General features: G+C 45.4%; 1 protein-coding gene across 5 annotated transcripts in view; it reads right to left on the bottom strand.

The window, feature by feature from the left end:
- Positions 1–562: 562 nt before the first annotated feature.
- VPS13B (vacuolar protein sorting 13 homolog B) overlaps positions 563–17,026 on the bottom strand; it is an 868,795-nt gene continuing 852,331 nt past the window's right edge. For all 5 annotated transcript variants that reach the window (XM_055116771.2, XM_063606452.1, XM_057303059.2 and 2 more), the window contains exons 58-62: positions 16,193–16,363; positions 9,677–9,853; positions 7,251–7,353; positions 6,441–6,690; positions 563–2,702 (exon numbers count right to left, since the gene is read on the bottom strand). In XM_055116771.2, the coding sequence (XP_054972746.2) occupies positions 2,454–2,702; positions 6,441–6,690; positions 7,251–7,353; positions 9,677–9,853; positions 16,193–16,363 (950 nt within the window). In that variant the 3' untranslated portion in view covers positions 563–2,453. The remainder of the gene's footprint in view (positions 2,703–6,440; positions 6,691–7,250; positions 7,354–9,676; positions 9,854–16,192; positions 16,364–17,026) is intronic.

Raw genomic sequence — 17,026 nt, 5'->3', positions numbered from 1 at the left:
ACAGTAAGTCTTTCTCAGTTCTTAATGATAATGCAGGGCACTTACTAGCATAAGAATTGGTTTGGGATTTAACTGTTTATGAAGCTAACTTGATTTCTGTGTTTTGTTAAAATTTCATTGTTCTAGCACATCTTTAACTGTGATAGTTTGTCCGTTTCATTGCAGTTACTTGGTCTTGGGCTATGGATTAAAAAGTGTTCTTCATGAGCCTGTAAGACTACTGTACTGTGGGCTCTAAGAAGAGATAGAATCCTAATAAAATCTATCCTTGGCCTTCATTGCCACTATTTGGTAGCTGTGCCACCACCACATAGTTGAAATAGGTAATTCAAATGTAGGGTTTCTTACTCAGTATTGCTTTATTAATGACAAGCTAACAGTATGTAATAGAATTTGGATATATATCTAATCCAGAAAAGGTTACTTAACTAGAATTGAGTAATGTCTGCTAATGACAAGCAGAGTATGGTACTTTTTCAGAGGTCTTCTTAGGACTTTAATTCATGTTTATTGCGAGCAAAGTGATACTGGAGAACTTTAAAAAACGACACTTATTCAAAGCTAATTTAATCAGTAACTTTATTATAACAAAACCTGTATATTACCCATTTAAACTCATGTGTAACATTCAGTGATGTGAGCTGTATTAAACCCAGGTATTAGTGAAAATTTGCATTGTAAAACCTGGTAACAATAGACATCTATGGGTGGTCAGTAATTCAAGGACACCTTTTATTTTAAACAGTTTTATATAATTCATATCAATATGCAAAATTACCATAAAAGATACAAGGATTAATACATATTTACATTTTTAGAAATAGTTACTCTGAGGTTGACAGCTGTCACTTTTCTAAATGAGTATTTACAGAACAAACTGAAAGAGACATTTTTCATAGTCAGAATTGTTCGTTAAGTCTTGCTTTCCAGTAACAATTATATAGTGACTTCTTATGCCCAACATGTGAGAGTTAAAGATCAGTGGGTGTTGGGCATGGTGGCTCACACTTGTAATCCCAGCAGTTTGGGAGGTGGAGGTGGGAGGAATGCTTGAACTGAGGAGTATGAGACCAGCCTGGGCAACATAGTGAGACCTCATCTCTAGAAAAAATTTAAAAAATCAGCCAGGTATGGTGGTGCATACCTGTGGTGGTGTAGTCCCAGCTGCTTGGGGGGCTGGAGTAAGATCACTTGAGCCCAGGCAGTGAGCTTAAGCTGCAGTGAGCCATGACTGTTCCCACTGTACTCTAGCCTGGGTGACAGAATGAGACCCTCTCTCCAAAACAAATAAAACCAGTGGGCATTTAAAATTGCATTCTCTTAGTATCTCAAAATTCTAGGTAACAAGCTGTAGCCCCAAGTTTAAATGTAATATCAATCAGCAAACATGTTCTAAGCTACTGGACTGTAAGATATTTACTGAACATTTAAGACATCTTGGTAACCCAAAATCTTGAGTCAAACCCATTCTTAGATGCAAAATATTATCAGACGGACACTGGGAATATCTTCGTGCTTTGTCAAGTCAATTCCACAGAATAAACAAAATGGACTGGTATAATTGTTAGCATTAATATTGGGGTTCTTGTGTGCTCTATGGCCTACCAGGGAGTTCCCACTATGTATGTTTTGTTTATGGAACTAGAGAAACTCACCTGAACACTTTGGGACTGGATTCAATATAGGACAAAGGATTTACTCAAAGTTTGCTTAGTAAAACAAACTGGAAGAACACTTTTTCTAAAATGTACCTGGACAGTAATCAATCAATCAATCAGACTGTTGTAAATTTTAGTAAAATGCAGACTTCAGAGAAAATACACATAGCAGCTTTCAAAGAATAGCACTGCAGTTAAATGACAAATGTAACAAGCCACAAAGTCCTAAGCATTTCATTTAAAGAATCCTAGGCCTTTGCAGACAAAGGAGCATGAGGCAAAGGTGTTGACTCAGCCCAAAAACAGATGCATCTTGAAGTTTTAACTCTGGCTCTCCATTGTAAGGCCTGGCCACATTCTATGATGGAACAGAGAGTTAATAGATCCAAATTAATTACAGTAGAGATTTTTGCAAGTATCATAGAGCAAAAATAAATGCATCCTCTGTATGTGGTAAGAACATATAGGGCCCTGTTAATCATTGTCTCTAAGTGGGGAAGGAACACGTTTTTGTCACTTTGAAGTATCTTTTAGAGGTAAGGATGTAAATAAGGAAACTGTTGGCCTTGTGTCCATATCAGATGTTAGAGCTGCCTAGGCTTTTTAAAAAAATGCAGCCCTTTATGGTGGCAGATGCTTGCAGTCCTAGCTACTTGTGAGTTGAGGTGGGAGGATTGCTTGAACCCCAGAATTTGAGGTCAGCAAGGGCAATGCAGTGAGACTCTGTCTCAAAGAAACCCAAAAACTAAATCAATCAATCACACAAGCAGGAATAAACAACACCTCAGAGGGGACTCAAGGAAACCCTTTCCTCAGGGCTTTATTTTTCACCATGGTAAATTTACTAAGGAAGACCTGAGCAAAATGTGGATCAACCAAATAATGGTATGTTTTAACAGTGGAGGGGGGAGGTTCTGCAGCCACCACAGGGCATGGTATTTGCATGGAAGAACAGCTGGGGGCCAGGTGACAAGATGTCTTTGTGATGTAGTCCACAAGTCTGTTGTACTGTTGCTCTGACAGTCTCTCTCGGACTCCATCTACCTAGGATCCAAAAATAAAGATTAGTTGCCAGACCCTTATGAGAGGTCCAGAACAAAATTAGTTCTTTTGCCTCGATATATTTGTACATTATGCCTTTTAGGTCATCTATTAAAGCCATTAATCCAGAATGTTTCCTTTTTTCCTCTGAGATATGGCAACAATAACAATGCAGTTTTAGCAGTATAACTGAAAGTTGTGCATGAGACTTAGGACAGCCTCCTTAGAATAAGCATTTGGTGTTGCATAAAATTCCCATGTTTGAAGTTGACGATTTGATAACATTCTACTCACCATTAAAACATCTGTCATTGTTCTTTAGCAGCCAGCCCAAGAAAAAAGGAGAAAAATCTTTCCTCCACATAAATCTATTCAACATTAAACTCAGCACTGAAATAAAAGCTCTGTTTGCCTAGCTCCCCAAACCTCTTCAGATAGAACGTCTTAAAGTGGAGAACACCTCTTTCAAACCAGTGGCTTTGGACAGAACATTAAAAAACCTTTTGAACTGTAACATTTTCTGCTTTTCTAAATCCTAGGATTTAAAGCCAGAGAAAATAGAGAAGCTGGGCAGCAGAAGGGGAAATTTTTATGGAAAAAAAGAGGATGCAAAGTACATTTATTGTTCATGAAAGTCTGGCTCATCTTCAGTGGAACACAAATAGAACTGAGATACACTAGGTTCTTCAGTGAGATTTTCTGAGAAAGAAAGCGCTCATCAAAGGCAGCTGAAGCTATAAATTCTTCCTACCCTGAAGTCCTTTAGCTATCTAGTGTGTAGATCAAGTGGAGTGGGAAGTTTGCAATTGTAAGCCACTGATTTGTGAATCTCAGGTAGCCACCAAACTTTCCGTGGTTTTTGCCTACTGAACATTGGCAAGACTACTCTGGAAGAAGTGGTAAAGAAAGACTTTTCTAGTTCTGCGTGTGGTCCAGTAACAATGCTATCAAAGTGTCTTAAAAGCTGGAGAAAGTCCGTGCGATGGCAGAGAGATAGTAAAGAGGCTTGCTAGAAGAATAAGTAAGGAATCCCTTAGAGTTTGAATCTTGTGTTTTTAAGCTTGGGGAAAAACGGTCCCCAAAGATTCACTAACAAACAGATGAAAGCTCTGCACCACCAGGCAAAAGCCAGAGCTCTGATATCATTTGATGGGGCCAGAATTCAGCTGGAAAGCTTTGAATACACAAAAAGTTTTAATTGCTCCTCCTGAACAGCAGCACAGGAAAACCCGTGTTGTGAAAGGAACCCAGCCAAGGAATAAATTGACCTTCTGACTCATTTTGAGCCACTCATAAGGGATTTCAATAATGTGCCAGGCATATTAAGCAATTATTACCCCTAAACTGGTTGCATTTAACCAAGAAAAGCAAATGCTGACTTAAAAAATAAATCTCAATCCTGCCATATTTAAATGTACTGCATGATGTCATCTACAAATTAATTCCTTCCAAAATTCAAAGGAACTGTGTTTCCTAGCATCTAAGGCAAAAGCTAAAAACCAGAAAATTCATTTATAGATCTTAAAATACTACTTTTAGTCTTCACTGGAAGTGTTCACAGCAGACAGGCTTCCTCATGTCTGTGGATTATGTTGGGATGCACTAAGAGCCAGACAGCTCAAGAAAGCTCACTGACAAGGCAGTGCTGCTGGCCACCCTCCCCTGCCCACTCATGTTGAAAATACTCTGGATTACAGCACTTCGGAGGGTTTAGTCTCAAAGACGCTCTGCAGCTTGAGTTTTCTTGGGGGTGAGTAGGAGAGGTTGGGGTTATAGACATAGGATTAAGGCAGCAGTTATTCCTATTAATGACTTCAGGAGAGAGAAAGTGGAATAGAGAAAGCAGAATGTGGAGGCTGAAGGCACACTGGCCCATCCACCTTCCAGCCAGTGCCGGGCCTTGGCTGTGCAGGCACAGTGCTCCTGCTCTCAGTCATGTCTTCCCACTTCTGTTTTAGGCATTCCTTAATCCCAACCCTCTTTCAGCCCTGGACAGCAGTGGAAAATCAGTGCTGAAAATGGTATCTAAAGCTTCAGTGTTGCTTCCTCTGATTCCACAATCCCAATAATCTCAGCAACTTTTAGGAGTGGTGACTCCAGATACTATCTATCTCAACCCCTAGGGAAACTGAGGTCTGTTTCCTTCCAGCTATGATGATTCTCCACAGTACCTGCCTCAAACAAAAATACAAGAGAAGGATCACAGTTGAAGACAGTTCAACAGCAAAAGAAATCTGCAGTCTTAATAGTTTAAGATCTGAAATATTTCCCAAGCAGCTAAGGAATCATGATGGTCACAGGGCCTTGGAGGTTTCTCATTAAGGACTAAAGATTTAATCGTAATGATATTATCCCTTGCCAAATCCTATAGCCAAATCACCGCTGCTTTACTCAACTGATCAGAAGATTCTGGCAGATCTAATAAAGTCAGCCTGGACATCTGACCTCTGTTTATTCTCAGAAAGTCATCAACTTGAAGCAGCAATGTAGTCCTGGTGCCAAACCCTAGCTTAAAGCCTATGATCATGATCCAAGAAAGTAGAGAAATCTTAAGAGTTGTTGTGGTTGGCTGCTTTCCATCTTCTCAGATAATTTTACCCAAACAGTGGCGTGAAGGAGATACACGCCCCCATCCCAGGAAGAGAATAATGAAAGGAGGGATCAGGCAGAACCTATTGGAGGTAGGTTTGCTGTCCTTTGCTGGGGCCACTCAGTCCCCAGGTTAGGGCCAGCAGACTCCAGTTTGCCACTGATCCACCACTATCTTGCTGTGTGGAAAAAGATGTCTACTATTTAGGTAAATAATTAGGATCTCATGGATCAGGCCATCATCCAGGAAGGAGGGGCAGAGAGCAATTTTCCAGTGGGTGCACCTGTTTTTACCCTGGGCTGGACTACAGGAAGCTGGGGTCTGTCTGGTTGGGGCTCACCCTTGACTCTTGACACCCAGTATGCCTTGCCTGCGCATCTGTTCCACATTAATTTATGCAGGCCAGGAGCCAGCCATGGAGCTGCCCCAAGAGCCTTAAGTATCATCCCCAGGGGGGATTCTGTGGTACTTACGGGGTGGGAAACTATCCTGTGGGAAAGAGAACACAGCCACAGAATACAAAGCAGTGGATTTGAGAGAGAGACCACTTCACAAAATGTTGACCCTTGAAGTCTCCAGGTTTGGGGGTAGGGGAGGGAGTGGAGAGTCTTGTTTCATGATGCCCCTTGCTTCTGCATTGGTCCTCTCCAGCACCCACAGACGTCCAGCACCCTGCAGCCAACTGCAGGCCTCAGGCAGCCAAGGACCTGACTTTAGGCTTTCAGACCAGGGGACCTCCTTTGTGGAGCAGTTGCCTGGAATTGCTCCCCCAATCCTGGCCCTTCCTGAACCAACCCACTCGTTTTGTAACTCCATTTTCCTGTCCATCAAGCACCCCAGCCCCATGATGGCCAAGCCAGATCAGCCTTGTTCAATGGGCTTGGTTACTTAGTTTTAGACCTTGAGTCCTGCTGGCCGCCTGCCGGGTTCTCCTGTACAGGGCTCATGTGCATATCTGGATGGGGGCTTCCCAGTGCCCTTTTGCAGTGACCCTCCGGCCTCTACACACCCTCCTCTGGGTAGCAGCTCTCCTTGGTCTCCAGCAGCCACTCCAGAGGCTGCAGCTCAGAAATGCCTAGGTACCAGTGACCAGCCTGCTCCTCAACCTCCCTGGCCAGCTAGTCTGGGTTGCCCTGTTTTCTGAAACGTACCTCCACATCACAGGCCACTCTTGGCTGCTTGAGCTGCACTGTGAGTAAGTTGTTCTGCTTGCTGTCCTGTGCACAGTCGATTTCTGTGACGGGGAAGGCCTGCTGCTGTGTGTCCTCACTGACACTCACCACGAAGAGCACTTCTGATGTCAGCAGCAAGCACCCTTCATGCTCCTGGCCTGAGCCCCTCACCAGAACCACGTCCAGGGCCATGTGGACTTCTGGTCTGCCCAGAGACTGAAGCATTTTCCTGTTTAAAAGGAGAAAAGTGAGGCCAGGGGCCAGCTGTGAAAAGATGGTCACTTATCAGTGCTCATTATTTACCAATGGGGCAACCTCCCCAAGGGCAAAGGGCCCTCACCAATCCAATTACCCATTTTAGCTTGAAATGTAATTGTCAGTTCTCAGACTGATTCTGATTAACAGAACCTGCTTCCTCCTGGGAACAAAGATTTCCCTTGGTTTTGCTTATTAGCTCCTTTTCTCCCCATTAGAAATAGCACCTCTAATTAGAGTGCTGGTTCCACAGGGAATCTCAGGCCCTCTAGCAAGACTGGGCTTCTCTGCCAATGTATGACCTTCCTTGAGTGGTTAGGTATGGAACAGAGGAGTTGCGCAGCCAGCCCCAAACCTGGCAACAGCAGCCTCTTCCTGTCCCTCTACAGTGCTCTTGTGCTGCCTGAGATGCCAGTGCCAACAATGGCTACTCCTGGGCTCCCTGGAAGCGTGGCCCATTAGCTTGAGAGCAAGCCAGGAGCTATTAACATACAATATGGATGTAAAGTTGAGCATGTATCTCAATAATTTTACCAGACATATTTGACATGGCTGTTTGGAGCCTGGTCAGCATGTAGATCACTTGGCTGATGGCGCTGTTTGGGAAGCTGAGAAAGTCCAGCTCCATGTAAAATACCTGTGGTAAGAGAAGTAAGAGAGTTTTACTACTTGTTTTCTGGAAAACAGTTTCATGCTGCAATGATGTCATCTGTTCAGAGCCATCCATAAAATGTTACAGATCCAAAATGATGTCACATCTTTGGAAGCAAGTGTATAGATAATCTTTAAACATTACAATGCTCTTAACCTTGGTGATCTTGCATTAGTAACAAACTAAAATATGAATGTGTTACACAGTCCAAGCATAGACTAGCAATTAGAGGAAGCAAAAACACTGAAAGTAGCTGGTCATGAACAATAGCCTAGACATCATTTTAATTGATGTGTTAAAAAAGTCTAGATAGGTCTGGTGTGGTGGCTCATGCATGTAATCCTAGAACTTTGGGAGGTCAAATCAAGGTGGGAGGATTGCTTGAGTCAGAGTTAGAGACCAGCCTGGGAAACAAAGTGAGACCCCCATCTCTACAAAAAATAAATAGTGGTGCATGCCTGTAGTCCTAGCTACTCCAGAGGCTGAGGTGGGAGGATCACTTGAGCCCAGGAGTTGGAGGCTGCAGTGAGCTATGATTGTGTCACTGAATGCCAGCCTGGGTGACAGCAAAACCCTGTGTCTAAAAAAAAAAGTCAAGTCTAGATTGTTAGTTAACTTCCTTAATACTTCTGTATCTGTGCTAAGGCTAGTCAAAAAATAAAAAACACACAGATATATACAAAGGCACACCCTTTGCCTAGATACACTACTTAAATGCTAAGCGACTTAATCTGGCTGTTAAACACGAATCCATATACATTTATGAGCACGCTTGGGGCCCCTGGTTTATGACATGCTCTCCCTGGTGCCAGCACCAAATGAGGGCACCCAGCAGCAGCCACATAGGCCTTTACAGAGACTCTCCAGAACCAAAGATGGTACAGCATGTGTGCTTTCTGAGGGCTTGTAAATGTTTATAAACGACGCATAGTCATTAGACTAAGAGTTAGTGGTTTTAAAACCTTCAGTTCGGTAATAAAAGTTTTACAAGAGTGATGGAAACCAAAACGGCCATGTGAAGCTCTGCTCTAAGATCCTCTTACATAAGGGAGCATTCTTCAGCCCTGGGAAACACGGTGAGGAACAATGGCATTTTCAAAACCAAGAGAATTTACGAAGTATGACTTCACTTTACCTCACTGGAGTCCGTATCATAAGGGAGAGTGTAACTTTTCTCACTTACAGGTTATAGCACATCTTATTGACAGTTTCCCTGTGAGTGAACATGTCATTCACAGAAGGAGAGGGAAATGAGGTGGGCGAGGAGGGGAAAGCGAAGAGGAACACATGCTGGCGTCTGTGTGGTCTCTTAAGGATGCTCTCCGGATGGCTGCCTGAAGTGTGGGCACTCATTCATCTCCACTCCCTTCCTTTCAGACGCTGTTTTTATGCCCTGATCTGGCTGCCTCTTGTCAGGCCTGCTGAGGAGCAGGATGCCTCCCTAGAAACACATCCCATGGGCTTCATGGCCAGATGCGGATGCAGACACAGTGTGCTCACATGTCTGACAAACGGGAAGGCGCTTCTGTCGTTTGTGATACTAGCTAGACAACCTGCTTCATGACCAAAATGATGACACCAATTTTAGGTAAAATGGTAACAGTTCCAGCCACAGGTTTATGGAAAGTCACTTTAATGTGCTCTGCCAAGAACACAGAAAATAAGCCTGGGAGGAGGTGCTTCCTTTCACAGGTACCCATTACTCATGTGTGCACACGGCTGCACGGGGAGAGGCCCCGGCACGCCCCATCCAAGTGCAGGTACTGCCATGCGCCCACGCACTTCACAGCTGTCTGCCTTGTGAAAGGGCTTTTAGTTGCAGACCCTTTGTTTCTGCCCCAGCCTGGCTGCGAGGAGCAGGATGTCCTCTGTGGGTGAGAAGGCCACGCCAAACCCAAAGATCCATGTGCACATCCACACTCTGCCTCATTCTCTACTGCTGCTTAAAGTTATCTTCCCACAACCTCTCTCTCCTTCCACATTTATCATAGGAAAAAGTCTTAATTCTTTTCTCTGCTGTATTCTCCATTCTGCCCTCAACCTCTAAACTGGTTACTTTTTGTTACAGTCTATCAAGTGTACTGTAAAAAGATTCTATGACATATAGACTGAAACTAGTAACTGGTTTCCTCGTTCTATGGTTTTATTATTAGTAGTAAAATTCTACTCTGTGTAAATAAGCATAGAGAGGTAAGAAAGATAGCCACTGTCTGCCATGTGAAAGGTTACACTATCTTAGGGAACCTTTGGTATAATCATGCAAATCAGTAACGTCTGGGTTGGCCTGATGGGTTTTCCACCGACTTACCGTAGCCAGTCTGTGACACCAGCTCAGCAGCTCCTCCGATGGGCTTTGTGAACACCCCCATGATTCCTTTCCCCACGCCCGAGATGACACCCTTGGCCTTGTGTCCTGCTGAAGCCTGTGCCTCAGATGTTTTCTGGAAGTTCTGCATCGGCTGATCAACTATACCAGCAATTGCACCTGGAATAACAAAAGCCCTCAGTAAGGACAGGGGCTTAAAATCCTCAGAAAATGAAAGGCTCCATCTGGAACACAGTTTTATCTGGATTGAAAATGAGTCCCCACCCTCATTATAAAGGTCTTTACTACCCATTTGTTTACCAGTTATCTAAGTACACCAAGGGCAGTAGACATTTATTATCATCATCAAAATACAATGTTCAGACGGAGTTTGGTCCACACAGTCAGGATCTGTGAAGTTTAGTTCAGAATTTAACAAACCTGTCAGGCTATTCAGAGTGTCATCCATACATCTTTCCTCAGAAGTCAGGCAACAAAGTTGAGAGAGAGGAGCTAACAGTTCCTCAGGAGCAGAGAAAGACTGTTCAGCCCAATACATTTGCACTGATTCAGGAGGATGAAAAACTGGAAGGGGTTAGCCCCTTTCTAACTCTCCACTTTTGATAATAATAACAGTCATAATTTAGTAGTATTAATACCTAAGAGTAATTATTGATATCGTAATTATTATTTGGATTATAGGTAATCTATCTTGAATGCTTACTAGGTCTGGGGACTGTGCTAAGAGCTTTATTTGTATGAGATCATTTGATCCTCATATTCCCAGGAGTCATACATTGTTTTTATCCAAATACGGACACTGAGGCACAGAGGTTAAGGAGTTTTTTCCCAAGGTCACACAGCTGTTAAGTGTACAGAGAGTTTGAGTCACAGCATAGCTCTTAACCACCAAGATACTCGCTTATCCCATTTATAAAACAGGCTCTTCCTCTTTGCCAATCTTGGAAAACCTTTCTCTCTCACTGGAATTGAGGTTTGGCCACTTACTCCTCACTTAGAATAGCGACCAAAACCCCCTGGAGCTCTGCTCCCACAGCTGTAGCACAGGGCATCCATCTCCTGCACTGAGCCTGAGGCAGCTACAGATGAAAGGAGCCCCTCAGGCAGTCCTGTGGATACGGCCCCTTTGCTACTCCTGCTTTGAGAGGCCAACAGTGAGAGCTAGAAAAGTCTTAACCATTCTGATTTTTTTTCGTGATGGAGTGGAGGGCTCCCTATCTCAGAAAGAAGGGAAAATTTCTTTACAATTCTTGACAGAATTCTCTGTTTTCAATTCAAAACTGCTAGGAGTGATGAAAATGCTCTGGCCCCTGGTAGAAATTTTAGTGCATATCACGTCAATTGTAAAGGGAATGCTCTTCATGGACTCCTTTCCTCTAGGTTTTGACAGAGACATTTAAGTTTATGCATTGACAGATTCAGAATGACCTGAGGCAACAGACCTGTTTCCCAGCCTAGAGTCGTGCTGCCAAACCTTCTACAGAAATGCCGAGAGTGAGCAGAGGAAGCTGCTCCCGGCAGGCCCAGGCCACCCCAGCTATCAAGAGTGAGGGTCACTCTTTTAGTACCACAGACAGTCAGGCCTGGCGCTCAGCTGGGAGCACCCCTCATTTGCCACTGATGCTCCACTCCATTTGGAAGATCAGAAGTCATAGTGGCCACACTGAGAGACAGGCAGGAACCCTGGGTCTTCTCTTCCAGTCACCTCAGCAGATTATCAAAGTGAACAGCATCAAATCAAAGAGTGGGGCCTGGGCCAGCTGCGGTCACCCGCACAGGGCGCTGACAGCCACCTGCTGCAGCACACGCAGGTATCAGGTGAAGCCCCCTCTGTTCTGCTCTTCCGTTTTCTCTGGCCACAGTGAAGGCTCCAGTTACTGTGGCTTTGACAGATAAAGACTATTTGGGCAGCCCCCCAAAAGTGGAAAGCCTGAGTCCCATGACAAGGTGTTAGATTCTGAGAGTCAGAGAGGGAGCTGTGGAACCACCTGCCCTGGGCTCAGCAGCAGACCTTTGAGGGGGAAAGCTGGCCTGTCACACACACCAACACCTCACCAGCCACCAGGTGCCTTATCTACCTCTGTGCTCACAAGCTGGAGAACAGAGAGGCTAAGAGACCAGCAGCCACTTCATGGTCCCTGCAGCCCTGCTTTGAGAGAGGCAGCCTCTCTGAGAGCCTGGAATGGCTCTCCTCTGAAGTATATCCAGCTAAATCCCACAACTGGTAAATTATGGACTGTCATAGACTTAAACTCTGCTCGAAGGCTTTCAGGAGTGGAACTGATCCCAAGACTTGTCTGCTGGCCTTAGGCCCGCGGGGTGGGCGACCACATGGAGATGGCTGTGATCTGATGAAGCCAGTGAAGAGAGAAGAGCGTGCCTGGGAGGGGTTTCCAGGACTGAGTGCTGCACCCCGCAGGACACAGGAGCTATTGCCTGTTGTGCCTTGGAAGGCGGAGGAGGAGGAAAGCCTTCATTGTGGAGCAGGAAACCACCAGGCCTTCCCTTACCTCTTTCTGTGACTTGCTCCTAGGCCTTGGGCAGAAACTACTTGGTCACTGAGCTATGGAAGTTCCTGGTGATGTGTCTGTTTTGATGCTGCCTTTACCATGTGGTGTAATTTTGTTTCTGGCAATTTTTTGTCACACTATCAGAAGGACAGGCATAAGATGGGATACCACGCCACAGCTCGCCCTTCCAGAAAGTAACGAGACCCATAGAGTGTACTGCACATTCCAGCTCAGCGCTTCTTTTTTTTGACCAGAACAGACGAGCAAACCAACAAGGAAGCACTTTGCCAGTCATTCCTAAATTCCGCACTGACTATAATACACACCAGTCTGCTAATGGCAGATGGTGGTATTGGAGGGATGACTCTTAAGGGCTGTCTCTTGGGATGTGCAACTCTTGAGTCACTCCCTCGAAGGGGACTTTTCTGATTTCACCTGGCGGAGGCCTGTTTTGTTGGGATTCCAGATGGCATAGCCAAGAGTGCCCATGAAGAGAGAGGAGGTGGTCTCTGGGGAATCCAGCAGCGCATCACAAACCAGGAAGCATCCCAAAAGAAGTGGGGGTCAGAGAAGCAATTCTTGACATCCTAGCTTTGGTGTTCATGAGAAGGCATCAGGTTTGGGAGGAAACGCAGAATGCAGCTGTGATGCGGAGCTGCATGTCCTTTCTCAGTGCAGGCTCCAGAGTGTAGTAGAAAGTGAGGGTGTTGGGGAACAGATCTGGTAAATGTGGGCAAGGCTGATGCCAATACTGCAGGCTAAACGGAGTTTTTCCAAAAGCCGTTGCTCTTGGAAAACTGTCATGGAGCTCATCCAAAGGCCTCGGCAGCATCTCTCAGCCAGCAGACACTTTTCCCTGCTGACCTGGGGCAGTGCGGCTGGGCATGGAGCTGCAGACTTGCTTTAATTTTCAAGGGCCTCATAATGCTCCATAGTGTCCCCATGAGGGTGACGCAGAGTCAAGAAGGCCCGCTGAACCCGTAAACATTTGGGGGAAATGTGTTTTTCCTACACTGGAACTTGCAATTGTTCAGTCTCCCCACATCCTGATTGTTTCCAGGCCTGGAGCCCCACAGGGGTAGGCGACATGGTGGAAAGGCCCAGGCTCCTGTCCTTGCTGGAGGTTTGACCTGGCTAAGTCGCTTTACCTCATCCAAAGTTGTGAAGCTATGAAGGGTTATGAAGTTGTGAAGGGTTGTGAAGATCAAATAAGATGACACCTTTGAAAACGCTTTGCCAACTCTAAACTTTTCCTTTAATATATTTTTATTAACTGGGTCCTTAACATTTCTGTCTTTTTATTGAAGAAACTGAGCAACTAGAATATCTATTTCACTGGCATGGGTTTAAAACTATTATTATTACTATTATTATTTTGAGACAAGGTCTCACTCTGTCCACCAGGCTGGAGTGCAGTGGTGTAATCTCAGCTCACTGCAGCCTTAACCTCCTGGGCTCAAGTGATTCACCTCAGCCTCCTGAGTAGCTGGGCCCACAGGGATGTGCCACCATGCCTGGCTAATTTTTGTATTTCATTTTATTTTTGTAGAGATGGGGTTTTGCCACATTTCCCAGGCTGATCTCGAACTCCTGGGCTCAAGCAATCCACTTGCTTTGGCTTCCCAAAGTGCTAGGATTACAAGTGCGAGCCATGTGCCCGGCCTGGATTTCAAATTATTATGTGATAATGGCTCTAACTTCAATTAGGCACTGCATTGTATATGGCAATTTCAAACACCATTTCTGGGGAAGAATTAAATGGTGGCCAATCTATAACTTTCCAAAGTGAGGAGATTTCAGTTTGCTGTACTCCGCTCTTTGTTCTTCTTGCCACACACCTGGTAGTTAGTTCTAGGACCAGACATTTTGAGATAACCCAAAGAGTACATGAAACAAAGGAAGTCCTTGAAGTCTTACAGGAAAGGAAGCTGGTTTGAGCCAAGCTTGAGATGCCCACTGTGAACTCTGCAGAGTCAAGACATGGACACACTGCTCAGGGTGTGAGCTGGGCTGGGACTGGGGCTGGCCAGTGTTGGCAGGTGCAGCCAGCATCTACAGAGGAGGCTTATGTTACCCCAAGAATTAATAATCTTCTGGAAATTACCAGATATGCAGAAAGACCCCATGAGCCCACGGCAGTTTCCAAAAATGAATTCCCTCACATGGATAAGGATATGCAAGACACAATGACTACACCAAAGATCAGAGCATTATGACTTACCCTGTCAACAGGACCCACGCCCAGAAAGATGACCTCATCAGCGCTGATTTGTGACTCCTCACACAACTGATTTTTCCCATCAGGTACAATCTTACACACTGAAAACGGAGCATTGCCTGGGGTTTCTCTGACTGGGAAGAGACTGGAACCCTCGGGCAGGAAGGGAGTCGGGGGTTGGGGTGGAGACAGCCACACACCAGCCAGCCCAGGGGTCGATCTCTCTCTCTCTCTTTGCCTAGAAGCTCCTATAAGGGCTGGGGTGAAGCAGAGTAGTGGTACTTAAGCCTCCAATTAATAGCATCAACAGGTCCCGAATTGCAAAACAATGACCTTGAGATCCTCAATATAACCTCATTGTCACTTCCTCTGGTTACAGCCACTTAATCCATTGGATTAAGTGAAAATATTACTGCCATTGCTCAAATATTTCTTTTTGCTGAGGCACTCTTGGAAACCAGGCAACTCTTACAGTTCATTTGCTACCATACTATGATAATGATAGGTTCTGTTTACCAAACATGAGCATGGTGGCTGCCATATAACTACCCACTGTTACTTCTAACAATGGTATCACCAGGCCCAATATACAAAAGAGTAACTCAGGTTCAGAGGACAACTTGCCTGAGGTCACAAAGAAAGGACTTGAACACCCTAGCCCAAGGTCTGGGGCTTCTGAGGGCAGGGTCCACTGCCACACCACCTTCCCCAAAGGAGTCACCATCACCTTTGGGTTACTGAGTTAAGCAAGAAGGTTGCTCCCTTACCCAGCTTGTTTACCACAGGTCACCAGCTTCCCAGTTTCCACATATAATCAAATGACAGTGCCCCACACCACTGAATGTTTTTACCTGTATAATTTCCAGCAACTTAACCTGAACTTGTACCATTTTACCACTTCCTCCCAGAGCCTCAGCTGGCTGCAGTTGCCAATCTAGGAGTTCTGTAGAGAACTGAAGATCAGAGAGAGGGCGAGTCCTTTCAAACTCATCTTTTCTACCCTTTGCTCTGCACTGCTTTGGGTCACTTTGATCTCTGGGAGGCACACACTTCCTCAGATGCGCGGAAGGCACATTGCCAAGCAGTACAGTTTTAAATTCTTTTGCAAACAAATAAACAAAAAAATCCTTGAAAATCCTGCCCTGCAAACTTTTAGCTCTGAAGCTTCCTTTTCATAAATTTTTTAAAGCAACTTATTTTCAAACATTTGTAATATTTTGAAATATGCAGAGCAATCTTCACCTCTAACTATACCATCTGGCTGCTCTACAAACAATAATTACTCTGAATCAGGCTGATCTCAAAAAAGTAAAGGACAAAGTGGGCTCCTCACTGAAGTTTACGTGACATTTGCATGTTGCTCTAGTGTTTCTCAAACAAAAGAAGCAGCTCAGCATGTGTGGGAGTGAGGGAGCCAGTGCTTCGGAAGCGTTGCCCATCACGTTCTTCAGAAAGCCAACAGCTGGATGCTGCTGTCCTCTTGCAGACACCACTATGCTTAGAGCGGGTCCTATCAAATTAGGATTTCTTTTAAGAACTTCAGTGAGGCCCAAGATACATTTCATGCACAAAGCAAACACAGGTGCTGCATGTGCGGCTGTGCAGGTGAGCCCCCGGCGGGACGCACTGTAGAACTCAGAGCAAGTGCCTTACCTTCTCTGAGCATTTCCTGGTCATTCCCAGGCAGAAGGCAAAGTTGCCCAGTCCTGGGAGACCCTGCATCTCAGCCTGCTGGAGTACAGACAGGTGAGAGGCCCCGCAGCCCCTTACCAAGCAGGCTGATGCCCAGCCGGGACAGGCCCTGTCGAAGCCCTTCGCCCAGGCTCTCGGGGAGCTGCCGCCGCCACTCCTCCTGCCGGTTGTAGTGCTCCTCATCCAGTGAGAGCCGGTCCATGTTCCGGGCCAGGCTTGTGGCGAGGTTGGTGATGGATGTGAGGGTACCTGAGGGAACAAGAGCATGGGGTTAGCCTCCTTGTCGCATACATGATGGACCCCAAGGCAGTAGTTTCAGAGGCAGCGGGAGCACCTGTGGCCCCTCCTGGACATGCCCAGTGACAAGTGATGGTGGCTGCCTCTCAGGCAATTTGAAGAAAGAGCCTTAAGAAAAGAGGTAAACAACTGGGGTGGTGGCTCACGCCTGTAATCCCAGCACTGTGGGAGGCCAGCGCAGGAGGATTGCTTGAGCCTAGCAGTTCGAGACCAGCCTGGGCAACATGGCAAAACCCTGTCTCTATGAAAAGTTAAAAAATTAGCTGGGTGTGGTGGTGCACACCTGTAGTCTCAGCTACTCAGGAGGCTGAGGTGGGAGGATCGCCTAAGCCCAGGACGTCAAGGCTGCAGTGAGCTGCAATTGCACCACTGCACTCCAGCCTGAGTGGCAGAGTGAGACCTTGTTTCAAATGAGATAAGATACAATAAAATAAAAAAGAAAATGAGGTAAAGAGGAACACTTGCCCACAGGGGTGATGACACTCTTCAAAGGGTAAGAATCGCAGGTGCAGAACGCAGCCTAGAGTTTCATATGAAACTATCCTTCACTATAATTTAATTTGTCAAGGTTTGGTTAAAACAGTATTGATGCCTTCACTGAGGCCCAATTTTGAA

The sequence above is a fragment of the Pan paniscus genome, chromosome 7 (assembly GCF_029289425.2).
Source record: "Pan paniscus chromosome 7, NHGRI_mPanPan1-v2.0_pri, whole genome shotgun sequence".
In the NCBI taxonomy this organism is placed as follows: Eukaryota; Metazoa; Chordata; class Mammalia; order Primates; family Hominidae; genus Pan; species Pan paniscus.
The sequence above is the reverse complement of the archived record's forward strand: the minus strand, read 5'-3'. Positions and strand labels throughout refer to the sequence as shown.